Below are 19,781 nucleotides of genomic sequence, written 5' to 3' on the forward strand. Positions count from 1 at the left end.
GGGCCAAATTAAACCAAACTTGGCCACAATCATCATTGGGGTATCTAGTTTAAAAAATGTGTGGCGTGACCCGGCCAACCAACCAAGATGGCCGCCATGGCTAAAAATAGAACATAGGGGTGAAATGCAGTTTTTGGCTTATAACTCAAAAACCAAAGCATTTAGAGCAAATCTGACATGGGGTAAAATTGTTTATCGGGTCAAGATCTATCTGCCCTGAAATTTTCAGATAAATCAGACAACCTGTTGTTGGGTTGCTGCCCCAAAATTGGTCATTTTAAGGAAATTTCACCGTTTTTATACGACCGCAAAATTTGAAAAAATTTTCGTCGTATATTGCTATCACGTTGGCGTCGGCGTCGTCGTCCGTCGTCCGAATACTTTTAGTTTTCGCACTCTAACTTTAGTAAAAGTGAATGGAAATCTATGAAATTTTAACACAAGGTTTATGACCACAAAAGGAAGGTTGGTATTGATTTTGGGAGTTTTGGTCCCAACATTTTAGGAATAAGGGGCCAAAAAGGGCCCAAATAAGCATTTTCTTGGTTTTCGCACTATAACTTTAGTTTAAGTGAATAGAAATCTATGAAATTTTGACACAAGGTTTATGACCACAAAAGAACGGTTGGGATTGATTTTGGGAGTTTTGGTTTCAACAGTTTAGGAATTAGGGGCCAAAAAAGGGCCCAAATAAGCATTATTCTTGGTTTTCGCACAATAACTTTAGTTTAAGTAAATAAAAATCAATGAAATTTAAACACAATGTTAATGACTACAAAAGGAAGGTTGGTATTGATTTTGGGAGTTTAGGTCCCAACATTTTAGGAATTAGGGGCCAAAAAGGGCCCAAATAAGCATTTTCTTGGTTTTCGCACTATAACTTTAGTTTAAGTTAATAGAAATCTATGAAATTTTGACACAAGGTTTATGACCACAAAAGAACAGTTGGGATTGATTTTGGGAGTTTTGGTTTCAACAGTTTAGGAATTAGGGGCCAAAAAAAAGGCCCAAATAAGCATTATTCTTGGTTTTCGCACAATAACTTTAGTTTAAGTAAATAGAAATCAACGAAATTTTAACACAATGTTAATGACTACAAAAGGAAGGTTGGTATTGATTTTGGGAGTTTAGGTCCCAACAGTTTAAGAATTAGGGGCCAAAAAGGGACCCAAATAAGCATTTTTCTTGGTTTTCGCACCATAACGTTAGTATAAGTAAATAGAAATCTATGAAATTTAAACACAAGGTTTATGACCATAAAAGGAAGGTTGGTATTGATTTTGGGAGTTTTGGTCCCAACAGAATAAGGGGCCCAAAGGGTCCAAAATTAAACTTTGTTTGATTTCATCAAAATTGAATAATTGGGGTTCTTTGATATGCCGAATCTAACTGTCATGACTGTGTATGTAGATTCTTAACTTTTGGTCCCGTTTTCAAATTGGTCTACATTAAGGTCCAAAGGGTCCAAAATTAAACTTAGTTTGATTTTGACAAAAAATGAATCAGTTAGGTTCTTTGATATGCTGAATCTAAAAATGTACTTAGATTCTTGATTATTGGCCCAGTTTTCAAGTTGGTCCAAATTGGGGTCCAAAATTAAACTTTGTTTGATTTCATCAAAAATTGAATAAATTGGGTTCTTTGATATACCAAATCTAACTGTGTATGTAGATTCTTCATTTTTGGTCCTGTTTTCAAATTGGTCTACACTAAAGTCCAAAGGGTCCAAAATTAAACTTAGTCTGATTTTAACAAAAATTGAAATCTTGGGGTTCTTTGATATGCTGAATCCAAAAATGTACTTAGATTTTTTATTATGGGCCCAGTTTTCAAGTTGGTCCAAATCAGGATCTAAAATTATTATATTAAGTATTGTGCAATAGCAAGTCTTTTCAATTGCACAGTATTGCGCAATGGCAAGAAATATCTAATTGCACAATATTGTGAAATAGCAAATTTTTTTTTAATTAGAGTTATCTTTCTTTGTCCAGAATAGTAAGCAAGAAATATCTAATTGCAAAATATTGTGCAATAGCAAGATTTTTTTTTTAATTGGAGTTATCTTTCTTTGTCCAGAATCAACTTAAATCTTTGTTATATACAATATACAATGTATATTCACTTTTTACTACCAACTGATAAATTAAAATAATCTTTACCATTCAGTGATAACAAGCAGTTTTTTTACATCTTAATATTTTATGATGTATTTAAATGAGTAGTTATTGTTGCAAACTCCATTAGAAATTTTAATTGAGATTAGTTTTGGAATAAGGGAAAGGGGGATGTGATTAAAAAAATTGGGTTCAATTTTTCTCATTTGAAATTTCATAAATAAAAAAGAAATTCTTCAAACATTTTTTTGAGAGGATTAATATTCAACAGCATAGTGAATTGCTCTAAGAGAAAACAAAAATTTTAAGTTCATTAGAACACATTCATTCTGTGTCAGAAACCAATGCTGTGTCAACTATTTAATCACAATCCAAATTTAGAGCTGAATCCAGCTTGAATGTTGTGTCCATACTTGCCCCAACCGTTCAGGGTTCAACCTCTGCGGTCGTATAAAGCTACGCCCTGCGGAGCATCTGGTTGGTTATTATCTCGAATATAATTATAGATAGAGATAAACTGTAAATAGCAATAATGTTCAGCAAAGTAAGATCTACAAAAAAGTCAACATGACCAAAATGGTCAGTTGACCCCTTAAGGAGTTATTGCCCTTTATATTCATTTTTTGTCAATTTTTCGTGAAGTTTTGTTATCTTGTACAAAAATCTTCTCTGAAACTACTGAGACAAATTTAACCAAACTTGTCCACAATCATCATTAGGGTATCTAGTTTAAAAAATGTGTGGCGTGACCCGGCCAACCAACCAAGATGGCTGCCACAGCTAAAAATAGAACATAGGGGTAAAATGCAGTTTTTGGCTTATGACTCAAAAACCAAAGCATTTAGAGCTAATCTGATATGGAATAAAATTGATTATCAGTTCAAGATCTATCTGCCCTGAAATTTCAGATGAATCCGACAACCTGTTGTTGGGTTGCTGCCCCTGAATTGGTAACTTTAAGGAAATTTTGCTGTTTTTGGTTATTATCTTGAATATTATTATAGATAGAGATAAACTGTAAACAGCAATAATGTTGGGCAAAGTAAGATTTACAAATAAGTCAACATGATTGAAATGGTCAGTTAACCCCTTTAGGAGTTATTGCCCTTTATAGTCATTTTTTAACCATTTTTCGTAAATCTTATTTATCTTTTACAAAAATCTTCTCCTCTGAAACTACTGGGCCAAGTTCATTATAAATAGAGATAATTGTAAGCAGTAAGAATGTTCAGTAAAGTAAGATGTACAAACACATCACCATCACAAAAACACAATTTTGTCATGAATCCATCTGCGTCCTTTGTTTAATATTCACATAGACCAAGGTGAGCGACACGGGCTCTTTAGAGCCTCTAGTTATGGTTTATTGGACAAAAAATGTTGGATAATGTTTTTATGTTGTGGTCAGTTTTTCCAAGCAATAGGTCAACTATGTTTTGTGTATGGATTGGAATGATAGGTATAAAAAAGATGTGGTATGATTGCCAATGAGACAACTCTCAACAAGAGACCAATGACACAGAAATTAACAACTATAGGTCACTGTAAGGCCTTCAACAATGAGCAAAGGTTTGCTGTATGTGTAGCTGGTATTATTTGTCCTTGACCTCATTGATTCATTGGAATTGGTGAATGTTATGGTCTGTTTATCAAGTACCATTTGGTGTATGAAATAGTTGTATGGTTATGGTACACATGTCTGTCTGACAGAATTGATCTTACCTTCACCTCCATTATCATTGTTAAGTTTATGAGATACTTTTAGTAAAACATATCTTTTTAAGACTTTCAGCAAAAATCAATGCTCAGTAAAGCCGGCTAGACATTTCAGCGTGTACACTCATTATGATTGTGGATTCCTAAACTCTGACAAAAACAGTAAACTTAACCAATACAACACTTGGTTCATGCTCATACATAAAAATCAGACATTGCTCCTCCAATTGTTCTTCTTCAACCCTTGATTCAGCAAACTAAAACTAAACACATGTAGTATTAATATATTTTATTTTTAAGATATAATGGCATGACCTAGAAATAAGGTCATACTTTTCATGATTTAATATATTAACAAAATGTATCACATGTAGCATAAAGATTAAAGAATGGCTGAAATTATGGACAAAAAAGGTTGACTTTAAGACAAAGTCTGAACTTCAGAAATAAATGACAATATATATAATATGATATTACATCATAAAATAAATTACGATAAATAATCAATGATAAAAAAGCAACATTTGAAAACAATGTTATTTGAGAAAAAGATGTAGAATACTGACAGTTTAATATACATTTGAATGGTAAGGGCTTTTATTGCTGTTGGGAGGGTTTTTTTAAGAAATAAGTTATTTTTTTATATCCTGAAGCAAAATAGCAAAGGCCCTTGGCGTCCTGTAGATATTTGTTGATTAATGTATACATGTTTTAAAAGATTATGTGGGACTGGGAGTTTACAATAAATTATATCTTACGATTAATGTATGTCATTAAGATGGACCAATTGAAACAAAATAGAGAGATGATAACAAAATATAATAGGACAACAAACTTTTCAGTTGAATGCTGTAACAGTCTTTTGTATAAAAAGATGTGGAATTCTTGCAAATAAGACAATTATCCACCATAGTACATAGGATGTGAATGTAAGCAACTACATGTCACTATACAGAATCAATATGCTTATGTTTAATGCTAGCATCTTTTTTTAATAAAGTCTGAAGAAAACGTTTTTTTAAATTTATGTTAATTTTAGTGAGTTATGTCCCTTCAATATGCTCTCTAAAGACTTCACAATATATTGAATCTGAAACAATAAAAGGACTAACAATGATATCTACAATATTAAACATAAAAACTTAAAAAGCACCAAATACAGTAAAGTCTTTAACAATATTTACTATCATTGATGTGTCCTGTCAGTCATGTCGTATGTTAGGCCAAATAATTATGACGTTTGGCAAGGCTATTTTAAATTTTTCTGGGACGCCTTCCTACGACGTCATAACGCTGAAGCAATTTTTTTACGCCTGGACTTTTTTTTAGCAAATTTTGACAAGATATTATCATTGCCGGCTAGAAAATTTTAGGTAGTTACAAACTCCTACCTTTTCTGTGCTTATTGATGCAAAATGTTTCCAGAAATATAAAAAAAAAAAATGATAAAATAAGAAACTATTCCATTTGAGGTGGGCAAATATTCATTTAGTTTTTTAATATGATTCCCAGAACTACTAAAATTTGCACTCAAAGTCCAGACGTAAAAAATGGCTTCAGCGTTATGATGACGTAAGAAGGCGTCCCAGAAAAAAATTAAAATAGCCTTGCCTGACGTCATAATTATTTGGACTAGTTGTATGTCTAATCAATATACTATATCAACATTCAAACTACTTGTTATACCAAATGCTACTTTCTATTACAAACCTTGCCGTCAAGGAGATAATAAAGTCATTTTCAAAATAGTTATTAGAGACGAGTTAGCACTATACATTTGTACTATTAAATCTGAACTACTAACCACCAGTGTCATAGATGTTTTAATAGCAGACAGGCATTGCAATATTGAGGTTAACAAAGTCTTCAATATCGGAGGAAAAAATAGATAATTTCAGTGAGAAAGTATTACTGCTATCTGAATTTTTAAAGAAATGTATATTCTTTTTGCAATATCATGTAATAAAAAAAAAAATAATTGAAACTATTTTGTCAAATTGGTTTTAAGTCTGAAATTTTCAAATACATTGTGTAAAATGAGGAGTTGCCAGGCAAAATTGTTTAATGCATTGCCTACAAAAAGCCAGGCAGGTTGCAAAATATAAAGTAGCAAATATCCTTGACAAATCTCAAAATCTTTGACATACACCATTACAAACACACACACTAATAAGAATTTTATACCCAATCACAGATCTCGGGAAATCTCCACATTAACATTTATGCAGCATATTAAATGCTTAAAAAAAACTCTGTCATATTCAAAGTACAACTTTTATATAATAAAACAAGAAAAATCAGCACTAGTAATTTGTTATAAATTATATTTCACAATTTACAGCATTTACATATTTACAGCATATGAGAAGCATTCAAAATGCAATAAAGAAGTTTATGACTATATGCAAGCATATCTGCTCATCAACTGTGGCAGACAGGCAGAGGACTATTTCTACAGAAAAAAAAAATTAAACAAGTATTCATAACTTCATATACTATGCAACCTCGTGAGCATGATTGCGGTCTTTCAAGAATTTTTAATAGGTTAATTCATAACATGCAAGACAAATAATTGAAATTAGATTATAGTCAACAACTTTTTGATCAAAATAATTTGTATTCTGTGCTTTCGCCCATAATCAAGATGGTGGACCAATATTTTTAATTTAACCAAAATTCAGGTAAAAATTTCTTGAATTTGTTTTAAATCTAAGGTTTTGAATAGGAAAGACAGTTAAGTCCTTCAATAAAATATAGTTTTTCCATATTTTTTCCAACTCTTGTTTTGGCAAAGATTATCTGAGTATTTTTACTAATCATGTGCACAATTACGGTCCAGATACATTAGCATTTCTCTTCAGCCTCTATCAACAATAACACGGTAAAAATACTTATGGCACTAGCTGTCACACTTATAAATAAGTAGATAATAAGCGAGTCCAGAAAGTGTATTCGAACATCGGACGAATATTGTCCTACTAATGTCAACCTTAAATGTTTATCTGGTATATTCTGAAACAAATATATTCATCAAAAGGTCACACTTTGGATTTCATAAGAAAGTACAAATGGAAAATCATAACATAATTATCAATATACAATTACATGTACCATACATTATCATCATATTTAATACTTATTATGAAACTTGAGGTTGAGCAAACAATAATCGACCAATCAAATGCTCCTGATGAATTTAACTTTCGTGCTGTATGTATATTTCAAAACAGGTAGCTGTTCAGTATTTATCATCAAGGTCAATAGACTTTGCATTTTGTATTTAATGAAGGTCGTAAAAGGGGTATCTGCAAGGAAGAAATAAAATTGCCATTTCACGATGAACAAACAATTAAAAATTTCTTGCACGTTGATATTTTTACTGATTTCACAAAACACAGTGAATAGCAAACCCTTTACCACCCTCTTTAATTTAAGCTGTGAAGCTATCAAAGTTTACAATTCTATGATGTTAATATTTGAGATTCAATGTCCATACTCTTTCATTAAACTTAAGATGATAATCCCTTTCAGATCACATGGTCATAAGGGTTCAACCATTAATTATTTCTTGAGAGCATTTTTTTTTACGCCAAGTAGTAGAAAAGATAAAAAAAAAATTATGGTTGTGCCTGATGAAGGTTATAAATATTAAACCTTTATACTGAACATATTTAAATATACTCTTTGTAAAATGAAAAACTTTTAAAAATATATAGCTTAATAAAGTTTTACATTTGAATACCATGGCAAGAATACTACATTCCTGACTGACCATTTAATTGAGCCAGTAGCCTTATAATTCCCTCAACATAATCAATCATGTTTCATTGAAATAAGAATACTGTCATATAGTATTTTATCAATACTGTCTGGCATTTTGTATATGCAACATAAAATAATAATTCAATATAAATAATTAATTATGAATGAATTGATTCCTGTTCACAGTATAAAAATAAGGTGAAAAGGTACTACATGTATTGCCAATGAGGCTACTTTTCATCAGAGTTAAAAAGATGTGGATATACTGGTAAGTAGCCTTCAAACACCAGAAAAAAAAACCATACTATATACTCAGACATAAAAGACTGAAGACTAAACAGCCTATTTCAGTTTCCATCTAGATCATTATAAAAACTAATTTAAGTATTCTTGACAAATATCCAAAAACAAAAATATTTTATTGTCTGTCATGGTTTTCTAGGAGTCAGAAACACACTTATGTTACTTTTCAACACCAAGTTAGGGGAGACAATTTGGATTTTCTTACTGAGACCCTAAGAGCTACAGTATTTTGTTTAAAAGTTTGCCAGCATCAATAGAAGATACACATTCAGTCAACAGAATAAATCTGGTATACATGTATCTGATCAATTGCAACTATTAAATTAACATACAAAAAAAACCAGTTAAACAAATATGCAATGAACAATCATATTCATAGTTATTCATGAAAATTGTTTTATGAGCATTGTCTTTCAAAATGAAACTGTCTGACACATAGATATAATAATTAGGTTATAACAAAATAGGGGGAACTGTGAAATACTGAAAATGAAAGTGAATCGATACAATTTTTTTTTAAATATTGGAATTTTAACAAAATATTACATAACAGGACATAAACCAATAGAATTATGCAATTATAATAATCATGTACTGGTAACTACCACAAAAATCCTTCCCAAATAGGGACACACAGTTCACATGTCATTGACATAGACAAATAAATCTGATTTCTGCCAGCAGATTTTAAGATAACAAGGTAGCGGGAAGTCCAGATAATCATGTCGTCTGCTGTTGGTATGTTACAATTTTGACTTTTTCTTTATCCCACATTGTCTCTTTTTAAATTTAAAATGCCTACCTCTTCTTGATGTTGTAAAAATAAACTTTTTTCATATTGGATGTATGCTCTTAAAAAATGTATTTGTTATTTATATTTACAGGGAAAAATGCGAAAATAAATTATCAAACCAAGATTTAAATCTGCTAGTACCACAGTTATTGGCCCTGAATAAGATTTAAAGGAATAATATAGGAGCAGATACAGAAAGTAGATGTCTGATGGGCTTACATATTTTAAGCCATCACTGGCAAGCTGCTAACCAAATATGAAGTCATTCTGCATTGGAAAAATATACGACTAAAAATATTTGTTGCACAAAAAGACTGACAGACAGATATTTTAGAACAAAGCCCCACTCCTACATTTGGGAGAAAAAAAAAACTATAAAGTTCACATGTACATACTGATTTTCAACTTTTTAACAATTACCTACTAGCAAGTTAAGGAGAATATATTGAATAATTCAATCAGTGAAGATTTCAATTTCTTAAAACTTTCTGAATATTTTTTTTTGATTTTCTATATACACAGCAAGCAAGACAAAAAAAATTATCAAATAAATAATAAATCTATATATGAGGGGCTGATGAAAGAGAAGTTTAATTTATTGCACTGATATTAGGAAGATTGCCTCCCTATGAGACTAAAATCTGTGGTAAAATATGCCCACTTTAAAAAGTTAATAATGACCTGGAAAATGTGCCTAGAATTCAACAAAAAATTGCTAAAGAAACTTTTTATTCATCCTGTGAAAAAAAAGAAAAAATTCTTCATCACATTAAAAATACAATCCCCTTCAGTGATGTATATAGTTAGCACTATTAAGGCATGAGTATCTCAATTAGAAATTTTGCAAAATATTTGAGAAAACATGTTGATTGATTTAAGCGCCACATTTGGGCTATTTTGTGGCAGCTATTTTGTGGCGGCTATTTTGTGGCAGCCAGTTTGTATTGGTGGAGGAAAACCTTTTGAAGAACACTAGTGTATACATCTCAGAGAACACCCCATAAACATTTATAACCAGCTATGAACTGTATCTTTTGTTCATCTATACAGATGTTTATCACATGTAATAAACTGATCAAAATATTTTCAAATAATGAAAAATATAGGTATCTGAACTCTGTTGTTGAAACTATTTGATTGAAAAACAAATATATGGAAAAAACAAAACAAAAAGTCTCTGTGACAAATCATAATTGTATAAACAGTAGAAATTAAATATGGGGTGTTAATTTCTAACAAATGTCTCCAAAATGTCTTCTGCCATTCGTAAATTATTTCTGGCTACTCTTAGTGCATCAACTACTCGTAACCGGTCATAACCTTTCTGTACTAAATGGTCCACTGAGTTTTCATCAACACTATTTTCTTTATTACTATCACAATTTTCTTTTAATCGTTCTCTGCTATCACGATTTCGTACAGGTAAAGGTATATCTGAATTATCTCCCTTTCTGGAAAAACAAAAAAATACATTATTAGCAACTGTTTGACATTAATAAGAAAGTAAACAAACATAAGGAGTTGTGATGATGTTGCCAATGAGATGACTATCCTTAGTTTAAATAAGGCTGATTTTTATAGTTTGTTTTTATGGTGTGTTTTTAGCCTGTAATTCAGTGGTTGTTGTTTGTTACTGTTGATCATATATTTTTTTCTTGTTTATTATGTTTCTACATAAACTAGATAGTTAGTTTTCTCATTTGAATTGTTTTACATTTGTCATTTGGGGCCTTTTATAGCTTGCTGTGTGGTATGAGTTTTGCTCATTGTTGAAGGCATTGTTGTTGGTGTCCAATGGTTGTTAACCTTCTCATGATGGAGTGTTGTCTATTTGGCAATCATACTTCATCTTATTTTTTATATCTCCAAATAACAAGAATGTGTCCATAGTACACATATGCCCCATCAACACTATAATTTTCTATGTTCAGTGGACCGTGAAAATGGGGTTAAATCTCTAATTTGGCATTAAAATTAGAAAGATCATATCATAGGAAACATGTGTAGCAAGTTTTAAGTTGATTTGACTTCAACTTCATCAAAAAATACCTCAACAAAAACAAACTTTAACCTGAAGCGGGACAAACAGACTAAAATAATGCCCAAAAATGCGGCATAAAAAATGAACCATAGACATATTTACACTTGTATGCAAATTTGTCCGCCAATACGTAAAATCACACAGGTTCCCGTAAACTTTGACATCATAATTTAAAATATTTGACGTCACAATTTAAAAGTGATTGTTGCTTGACGTCAAAAGGTGATTCGGAGTCGATCTAAGGTCATTCGGAGGCAAGATACAGCTAAATACCAAAAGTATAAATACGTTTATTCTCTGCAAGGATGGTTGGTTATTTTTTTTTTTGCATTGTATATGGTCAATGTGCTGATATTTTCATCTTGCAATAGTAGCTTGTTGAAGATAAATGTATGGCTGTTTATGGCAAATTAAATGCATTTCACATAGAAAATATGATAATGTGATATTAAATTTTATTATAATTCACGTTTAAATGCCATATTTTGATTGGCTAATATGAGGGTGTTAACTTACTCTATGACATGGCTGTGCGGGTGACAATTTTTTTGAATGTCACCCTCTCGTCCAGACCAATCAAAAATTGATAATTTAAAGGACAATGAATTGAATTTAAATGAAGCTATTAAAGACAATGCTTAGGTTCTACGTTTTAGCTCAGATTCTATTATTTGACTGTCAAAATAAAAAAATAAAACATTTTGCTTCGCTTCTGCTGATTTTTCTAATACCCGCAACGTTGTTATGTAAGTGACATCATAGAAAGTACATTAAATAAAATTCATCTATATAAGATAATAATGATAGGGCATTCAGTTTAATAAATTATATAACACATAAATTTGTAGCTGAGAGGGTGATAGAGCAGATTGGTACCCCTCGAAAAAGCATCGTCAACCTTGGTTTCACCGCAGTTGATAATGTTTTCTAGGGGTAACAAACTGCTCTATCACCCTCTCAGCTATGTGTTATTTATATAAAGCCTTGTTTTGTACAAGACTGACATGTGTAGTCAGATTTTCAATGTGCTAATTCACATGGTAACAGTCTGCTAGAAAGGCATGTCATCCTACCGGTTTATATTATTAAAACTTGGAATCAACCTGTCGTTGGTCTTTCTCCTAAATTTCAAAATTGTTCTAAAATAAAAGATGTAAACTATAAGAATTCTTGTCTGTCAGCCTAAAATTCAGGAAAAAGAAATGGATTACTAAAATTTTTCAAAGTTGCAGGACCACATCAAAGAAAGCAAACAAGACAAAAATACTTGACTTACTTATATGGATCTCCTGGTAGATTTTTCCTGGGTGCAGGTAATGGTGGAAGGTCGTAATCAGTTGGTACCCTGTGTACTGGTGTTTTACCTGTGAGGGAGAAAATAGTCCCTGTAAATAACAAAGAAGGAAGGCATAAGCAAAGCAGATATAAGCAAAAAAGCATTGCATGTAAGCATGTTATTCAAATTAATTGTATGTCAAATAGAAAAGAATAATTTGTGCATTCAGATGCAAGCATCATATAAGGGAAGTAATTTTGGTAAAAGCATATCAAGCAGACAATAAATACTAATTTCATTTAACTTCCATTTCAATATTTTGGATGAACACGAATGCGGCCACTTTCGTTTTACACGGAAACCGTCTAAAATTGAACTAAAATGCTGGAATTGTGAAGATTTCAGTAATCTAGCATGAATTAATGGTGCTAGTCCTCAATATATGTGCATTGTATTGTCAAAAAGAGCCCATACTTATGTAACAGAACCTTTCTACTATCCAATAAATGACTAAAAGTTTACATTTTAACAATTTTGTAAAACTGCTATATTTTGGGGCCAAAAAGGGGTCTTACTGAACCTACTCCTTTTAACAACTTGCCAACATATATCAAAGTCTATATTGTGACATTCTAATTTGAAACCTGCCCTTAACCAGAGAAGCATCCAAACACACTCATTCTACATTTCTCAAGATTTTACTCAATATATTGTAAAGTGAAGAAAGTGTATATCGTGAATGGCATAAGCATAAGCATGATAGAAAAAAAACGGAATTAAGCTGTTTGTGTAGAATTATAGTTCAATACATATCTGATATTTTTTGTTGCTTCTTAAAAGAACTTGCAACTACTTGCAACTGTGTCATTTAGACAAAATAACACAAGAATAACACAGATTGGAAAGTTCCTTTACAATACCAATACAATTACTCCAAATTAACACCAGTATATAACAAATTTACTCATTATTCATATCAATTTAAAGGTACCAATTTTTACAATTTTAGAAATTTTGATTTTATATCATTTTGCAGTTATCAAAAAATGCCTTTGAATAAGGGGGGATTAAAAAAGGTGTTTCCTTTTTTTCTGTGTGTAACAATTTTTTATCAGATATTACTTAAAACATTCATTTTGTAATTATTTGAACAAGAATACTTTTCATGGTGGATGGTGGATTTAAGTATTAAAAGTTTATCAGAGTTCACATATGATTGATAACAACTGATCACTGCATTATTTATAGGAACTTTTTAGAAAAAAAAGCTAACAAATGCATTAAATGTTCACCATTTTAATCTAAAATCAAGCAAAAGTTGAAGTAAAATATGCTGATGTTGCAGGTTAAGGGGGTAGACCTTGGTTCAGGGAGATAACTCTTTAAATCAGTTAAGGGTTCGAAAAGTCAAACTCAATGTATTTTAAGCATTTACCTGAAACAGATTGAAAATAATCTATGTAACCTAGAAGCTTAGAATATATTTTTGAAAATGGTTGACACAAACATACTGATGATTTTAAGAGTTATTTCCCTTAACCTAGGTCTACCTCCTTAAATGCTGTAAAATATTGCATACTATCTTGACAATCTTTATGTCAGTCTTATATTAACAAAGAAAAGCATATCAAAACATGTAAACAACCAGTAGATGCAGCAGTGTTAGAACTTTTAATGCATTTTCTTCTAGTTAGGGAGTTAAAACATCAAACTTTAAAAAGAAGTGCCTTTGATATATACAATAATTTGAACTTTATTCAAAAAAAAAATTCAAAAGGTTAATGAATTTTGTATCAAACTCATAAATGAATTTGTTTTCAAGTTTCTGTTTTAGGCCATTTGATAACTTTGAAACAGCTTACCTCCCTTTGGCACTGAATATTCATCTGGCTGTGATTCGTCCATCATTGTGCTGTCTGTATCAGGCTGAGACAGATATAAACAATTATTTGCTGTGTTTGGATGTGAGGATGATGATGATGAGGATGCTGGGACATCGTAACGTAATTCAGCGTAAGATATTCCTGAAAACAGAATATAAAATTCTTTCATTTTTTCTTCTTGTAAAATTTATCAAAATTGTATTGATTAGTTAAACAAATGATTCTTTCTATGACCTTGCAATTACAAAACCATTTCCATGCTTGATTACTTGCAGGTATAACTTCTTTTTATCATCAAGATACATGTATTCTTTTATGTTAAAAGCACTATCATTCAACAATCACCTTCAAACATTATTATTATGGATGAGCAAGCATTTTGATTTTATACAGAGTTGACCCCAGTTGACTAAGATTCATTTATTTTCTTGGGTACATATTTTCATATATTATAAACTAATTGAATTTTGGTGGTTTGAACAAAGTTTCATATAAGCCTGAAAATTTTAACTTCATTGAACATTAAAATTTGTGGTTTTTCTCTCCCAAAATCCATGAAAATTGGTACCCAACCAATAATAATGAATCGATAGTACTAAAAAAATTTGATAAACATGTATTACCACTTGTCACCATGTGCTTCCCAAAGCTAAAAAAACATATTATGTGTAACTGATCTTCATTTACAACAAGTCTGATTAGAATTTAAGAAAAAGCCTTTTAAAGAATCAAACTGCAGTTGAACATCATAAGCTTCAGATTTGAAAATATTTTATCCAAAAAATAAAATATTCAGACTTTCGAATCAGATATCACATATCTTGTTTTAACTTATCAAAACAAATGAGAGTAACAATTCAATATTTTACCTGTTATTTTTTCTATATAACTGAGGATGACTTATGTTTTTTCAAACATGTCTTAAACAGACAAACCACAGTGAAAATATGACGATAATGTCCCAAAAAAGTTTTAAACAGGAACTCCTGTTGAGTAATTAAGAGTCATGAAGAAAAGCAAGATTCCTGTTTCGTAGTTAAAGAGTAGACAAAATGCAAGACCCTTGTTTTGTAACTAAATGTCATGAAGAAAGACAAGACTCCAGTTTTGCAGCTTAGTCAGAAAGAAAAGCAATAATCCTGTTATGTAGCTAAGAAACAGGAAGAAAAGCAAGAATCCTGTTTTGAAGCTAATAGTCATGAAAAGAAGCAAGACTCCTATTTTGCAGCAAGTACAAAAACATCTACAAATAAATTATATATTTTCTGACATTACTTTATTTAAAGTATATCGATTCAATCCTGCAATTTAACGTTTATGTTTTGTACTTCCCAGTTATGTTGATGCCATTGTATGTATGTATGTATGTACGAAGATCCCTCTGTGAACGGAGCACCCCTCGATTGCTGCGAGGGTACAGTGGAATCCATGTACACTCCCTATCAGGATTAATGGAGATGTGTCACTAACTTATATACAAGCCACCACCAGGACAATCCCCAACCCAACACAGAGGGAGTGTTAGAAGACACAGGGAAGTCTGTTATTATGGTGGAGGAAACCGAAGAACTCGGAGAAAACCACCGGGCTTCTCGGCGGGAACAGACAAACCGAAGACCGGCGAAGAGATATCTATAGATTGATCTCCAGGTCAAAGTCGGGGACCACTTTGACCTACCGAGGCCCCAAAGTACCCATTCTAGTTTATTCTATGGTCTAGGTACCAGAGATGTGTGTGGGAGGGTGAAAATCACCCTACTAATAGTACTGAAATTCATCCGCCCCGAGCCAGGATCGAACCCGGGACTTTCAGCACTGTAGCCATCGGTCTTAACCACTAGGCCACGAACCCACATTATTTTGGAAAGTAATTGATAATGCTTTTTGGACCTAATTCATTTACAATCCAAGTGCAATACTGCAGGACAAAATTTGTCCAGTTAACAAACAAGATTGCTCCACGTTGTATTACCAATGTCATTTCAACTGATCGGGCGGAGCTTACGTTTTAATTTGCATAAGGACAGTCTATTTGAAGATGTGTGTGATTAGGATGATTACCGTTATAATTATTTCTGATTTCTAATCACCTATCAGTACCATCAAAGGAATTTACAAAAGAATAACTGGACACTTCATTGATGAGTTTATCCTAAAACACCTATCTATAGATTGAATGGTTTATTATGAGCGAAACAGTTAAACTCCGCCCAGTCAAGTGAAATAAATTGAGTAATAATTATAAGCAAAATCCCCACTCTGTCATCATTGTTGAGTTGCTGAATAAATACAGTCATTCTTTTCTTCAGTATTGGAGAAATGTTTGACAAAATATTTTAAGTTCATTCAACATGTTTTTGAATATTCAAAGTACTGGCAAACAGGAAATAGATGTGTTACAGATTTGAACAAGAATGTGTCCATAGTACAAGGATGCCCCATTTGCACTATTGTTTTCTATGTTCAGTGAAACCTGAACTTTGGGTCAAAACTCTAATTTGACATTAACATTTGAAAGATCATATCATAGAGAATATGCGTACTAAGTTTCATGTTGATTGAACTTCAACTTCATCAAAAACTACATTGACCAAAAACTTTAACCTGAAGAGGACGGACAAACCCATCACTGTTGACCAAATATGTAGTAAATCTGTTCTGTAGTTTCTGAGAAAAGTGTGATGAAAATATTTTTTGGACTAACAGACAGAAGAACTGAAGGGCAAGGTGAATTCAATATAACCCATACATTTAGAGTGGGGGCATAACATCCTTAAATATCATTTTGTTCCCCTTTATTTGTACAGTAATTTGATGTAATTGCACAATAATATTAATATCAAACCGAAACATTAGCTAGAAAGAAGTATTTAGCCTTCAAAAAAGATATTTTTCAAATGAAAAACAGTTAGCTGTGAAACCAAGTCCAAATCGGTAACAGTTCAGAAAAAGAGCCAGTACATTACCTGTTGGCCTTGGCCCTGCAAAATTCAGTGGTTTTCAAATTAGTTTTGTGAAACAAAATGAAACTGCGAATGATGTGAAGGTCAAGAATTTACATTGGCATTTTCTCAAATTTCTTATTTTTCATTCAAACTCAAAAATTGTTGTCTAACTTTCTTGCAACTTGTCATTCTAATATGAATTTAACTAGATCTGTTTAAATATTTAAGTCAACATCCCTAATGTACCTCAAGGTGAGATGTATAAAACATCTGTGCAGTTTGACCATACACTTTATTTGAAGGACAGATGACCATAGAATAAAGGTGCAATTTAATATTTGCAAAAAAAAATAATTTCAGAGCACATTTCTTGTGAATTTTTTTTTTTATTTATTAAACTTAAGAGGAAGGGAGGATTTTAGGGTTTGCAAAATGGCAGAAAATAGAATCTTCCATTTCCCTAAAAAGATGTAATATTCCCCGTTGTGCTACTTTTTTAAAATGGTGAATTTTTCTTTTTCTGAGAATCCTTTTGTTTGTCAACACTCAGACCTAAATTAACAAAGGACTTTTATTAACTTTTAGGAATTTTGGTCCTCAATGCTCTTCAACTTCGTACTTTATTTAACCTTTTTAACTTTTTTGGATTCGAGTGTCACTGATGAGTCTTTTGTAGACAAAACGCGCGTCTGGCGTATTTATTAAATTTAGTCCTGGTATCTATGATGAGTTTATTTACAGATAAATCTGATGGTTATATATCTAACAATATAACCATCAGATCACTATTTGGGTCGGACATAGTAAGAACCCTTTGAAGACAATTTCTCATGATTGAAGGTCAAAAGGTCCCATTTTGGCACCTCTGAATCACCGTATTCAGCCATGTATAGTATGCAGTTGTGTTTAATATGCAACCCTTTTCATCCCTCCAGAATCAATTACGGTATTAACTGTCTAAATAACTTACCTGACCCGTCAGGATCTGTACATACTGTTTTATTGGTAGGTTGAGGTATAATATTTTTATCTTCAGAAGGTGGTGTAGGAGGCAGCTGTCTCCGACTAAAAAAAAGAAAATTCATCTAATGAAATTTTCATTTCAATGAAAATAGACATCTTTTCTTGTAACATTTTAATCATATTTATAAAATCTATATTAAAATATAATTATAGAATAACTTATAGAAGAATTCAAATGGAGAAAAATATTCACCAAGTGACCGATCAACGCGTAGCCCAGGAGTTAATTATCAGTGTTGTTTGGTCACAAATTGAATACTTTTAACATATTTGAATTTTTTTATTAGTTTTTTTTTTATTACATTGACATAAAGTTTTTATTGTGAAATTGATGTAGAAAATGCAAGGAACTGTATATTTTTTTACACATTCAGAACTTATTTGATCCAACATTGCCAATGTCTTGACAAAGATATCTGATGAGTGAAATAATCACATTTATTTCACATGTGAAATTATTGGTTTTTCTTTCCCTGCGAAATCAATGTAATTCATTGCAACCAATGTAATAAACCCATATTTTCTCAATATTATAAACATGATAAACCTCACAGAATTTTCTAAATCTACAGCAGTTTTCAAATATCTTCGCCCTCACCTTAGTTTCTATGAACATGGAAATACTTAAACCAACAAAATCAAATTATCAAATCATCTTGTAATGAATAACTAGCAAACAGCTTCTAAAAGCAAGAAATATGACATTAACATTTTAAGAACTTTAAGAATAATACAGAGATATGTCTGAACATTATGAACTAATCACTAACTTGAACGGACAGCTCACCTAGGTATGTGTGCACGAGTTACACCACAGGTGCCACATGTGGAGCAGAATCTGCTTACCCTTTTGGATCATATAAGATCATCCCATTGTTGATGGGGTTCATTTTGCTCAGTCTTTAGTTTTCTATGTTGTTTTTTGTGTACTGCTGTTTATGTTTGTGTTTTGATCTTTTTATGCCCCACCTACGATAGTAGAGGGGCATTATGTTTTCTGGTCTGTGCCTCCGTTCGTCCGTCTATGCATCCGTTCACTTCAGGTTAAAGTTTTTGGTCAAGGTAGTTTTTGAAGAAATTGAAGTCTAATCAACTTGAAACTTAGTACACCTGTTCCCTATGATATGATCTTTCTAATTTTAATTCCAAATTAAAGTTTTGACCCTAATTTCACGGTCCACTGAACATAGAAAATGATAGTGTGAGTGGGGCATCCGTGTACTTGGGACACATTCTTGTTTTCTTTTTTGCCATGGCGTTGTCAGTTCATTTTTCAACTGATGTGTTTGATTATATCCTTTTGGTATCTTTTGTACCTCTCTCCAACATAGTAAAAAGAATACCATTCTTGAATTCTATCGTAGGTGGGGCATAATAAATCATTTGTACACCTTTTTTGTACCTTAATAAAGAGTGAATTGCAGGACAAAAATAATATGCAAAAGAAAAAATTCCTAGAATGAAGAATTCAGCCTACAAAAAAACTTGAGATGAGAAAGCAAGTCCAGACTGCTAACAGTTCAGAAAAAGAGACAGTACATTACCTGAGTGGCTCAGGCCTGGAATATAATATATTCAGTAGTTTTACTTTTGTTTCAAGGTATGAACAGTGAAATAACCCAGCCTTTTTATTTTTATTTTGACACATTGAATTATGCAAAACCATTTTCAAAATCAATTAATTTGCATTAATCATTGTCTATTTCCATTCTCAATTCTCATTAATCATGGTCTATTTCCATTCTCAATTCTCATTAATTATTGACTGCTTCCATTCTCAATTCTCATTAATTATCATCCCTTTCCATTCTCAATTATCATTCTCCTCCATTCTTAAATCTCATTAATATTGTCTGCTGCCTATTCTCATTAATCATTACTATTTCATTTGTGACCTCTAGCCACTATTTTGAACCCATGCACAA

At 31.7% G+C, this 19,781-nt stretch overlaps 1 protein-coding gene across 5 annotated transcripts in view; it reads right to left on the reverse strand.

Annotated features, from left to right (window-relative positions):
• Positions 1–4,104: 4,104 nt before the first annotated feature.
• Positions 4,105–19,781, reverse strand: part of LOC143079585 (E3 ubiquitin-protein ligase CBL-B-like) — a 41,011-nt gene continuing 25,334 nt past the window's right edge. Inside the window, exons 8-13 of one of the 5 annotated variants that reach the window (XM_076255001.1) lie at positions 19,401–19,415; positions 17,804–17,898; positions 16,855–16,869; positions 13,868–14,029; positions 12,006–12,093; positions 4,105–10,139 (exon numbers count right to left, since the gene is read on the reverse strand). In XM_076255001.1, coding sequence (XP_076111116.1) covers positions 9,914–10,139; positions 12,006–12,093; positions 13,868–14,029; positions 16,855–16,869; positions 17,804–17,898; positions 19,401–19,415 — 601 coding nt within the window. In that variant the 3' untranslated portion in view covers positions 4,105–9,913. Of the gene's footprint in view, positions 10,140–12,005; positions 12,115–13,867; positions 14,030–16,854; positions 16,870–17,803; positions 17,899–19,400; positions 19,416–19,781 lie in introns of all 5 variants that reach the window. The other 4 variants (XM_076254998.1, XM_076254999.1, XM_076255000.1 and 1 more) reach the window with 4 other exon arrangements.

The sequence above is a fragment of the Mytilus galloprovincialis genome, chromosome 6 (genome assembly GCF_965363235.1).
Source record: "Mytilus galloprovincialis chromosome 6, xbMytGall1.hap1.1, whole genome shotgun sequence".
In the NCBI taxonomy this organism is placed as follows: Eukaryota; Metazoa; Mollusca; class Bivalvia; order Mytilida; family Mytilidae; genus Mytilus; species Mytilus galloprovincialis.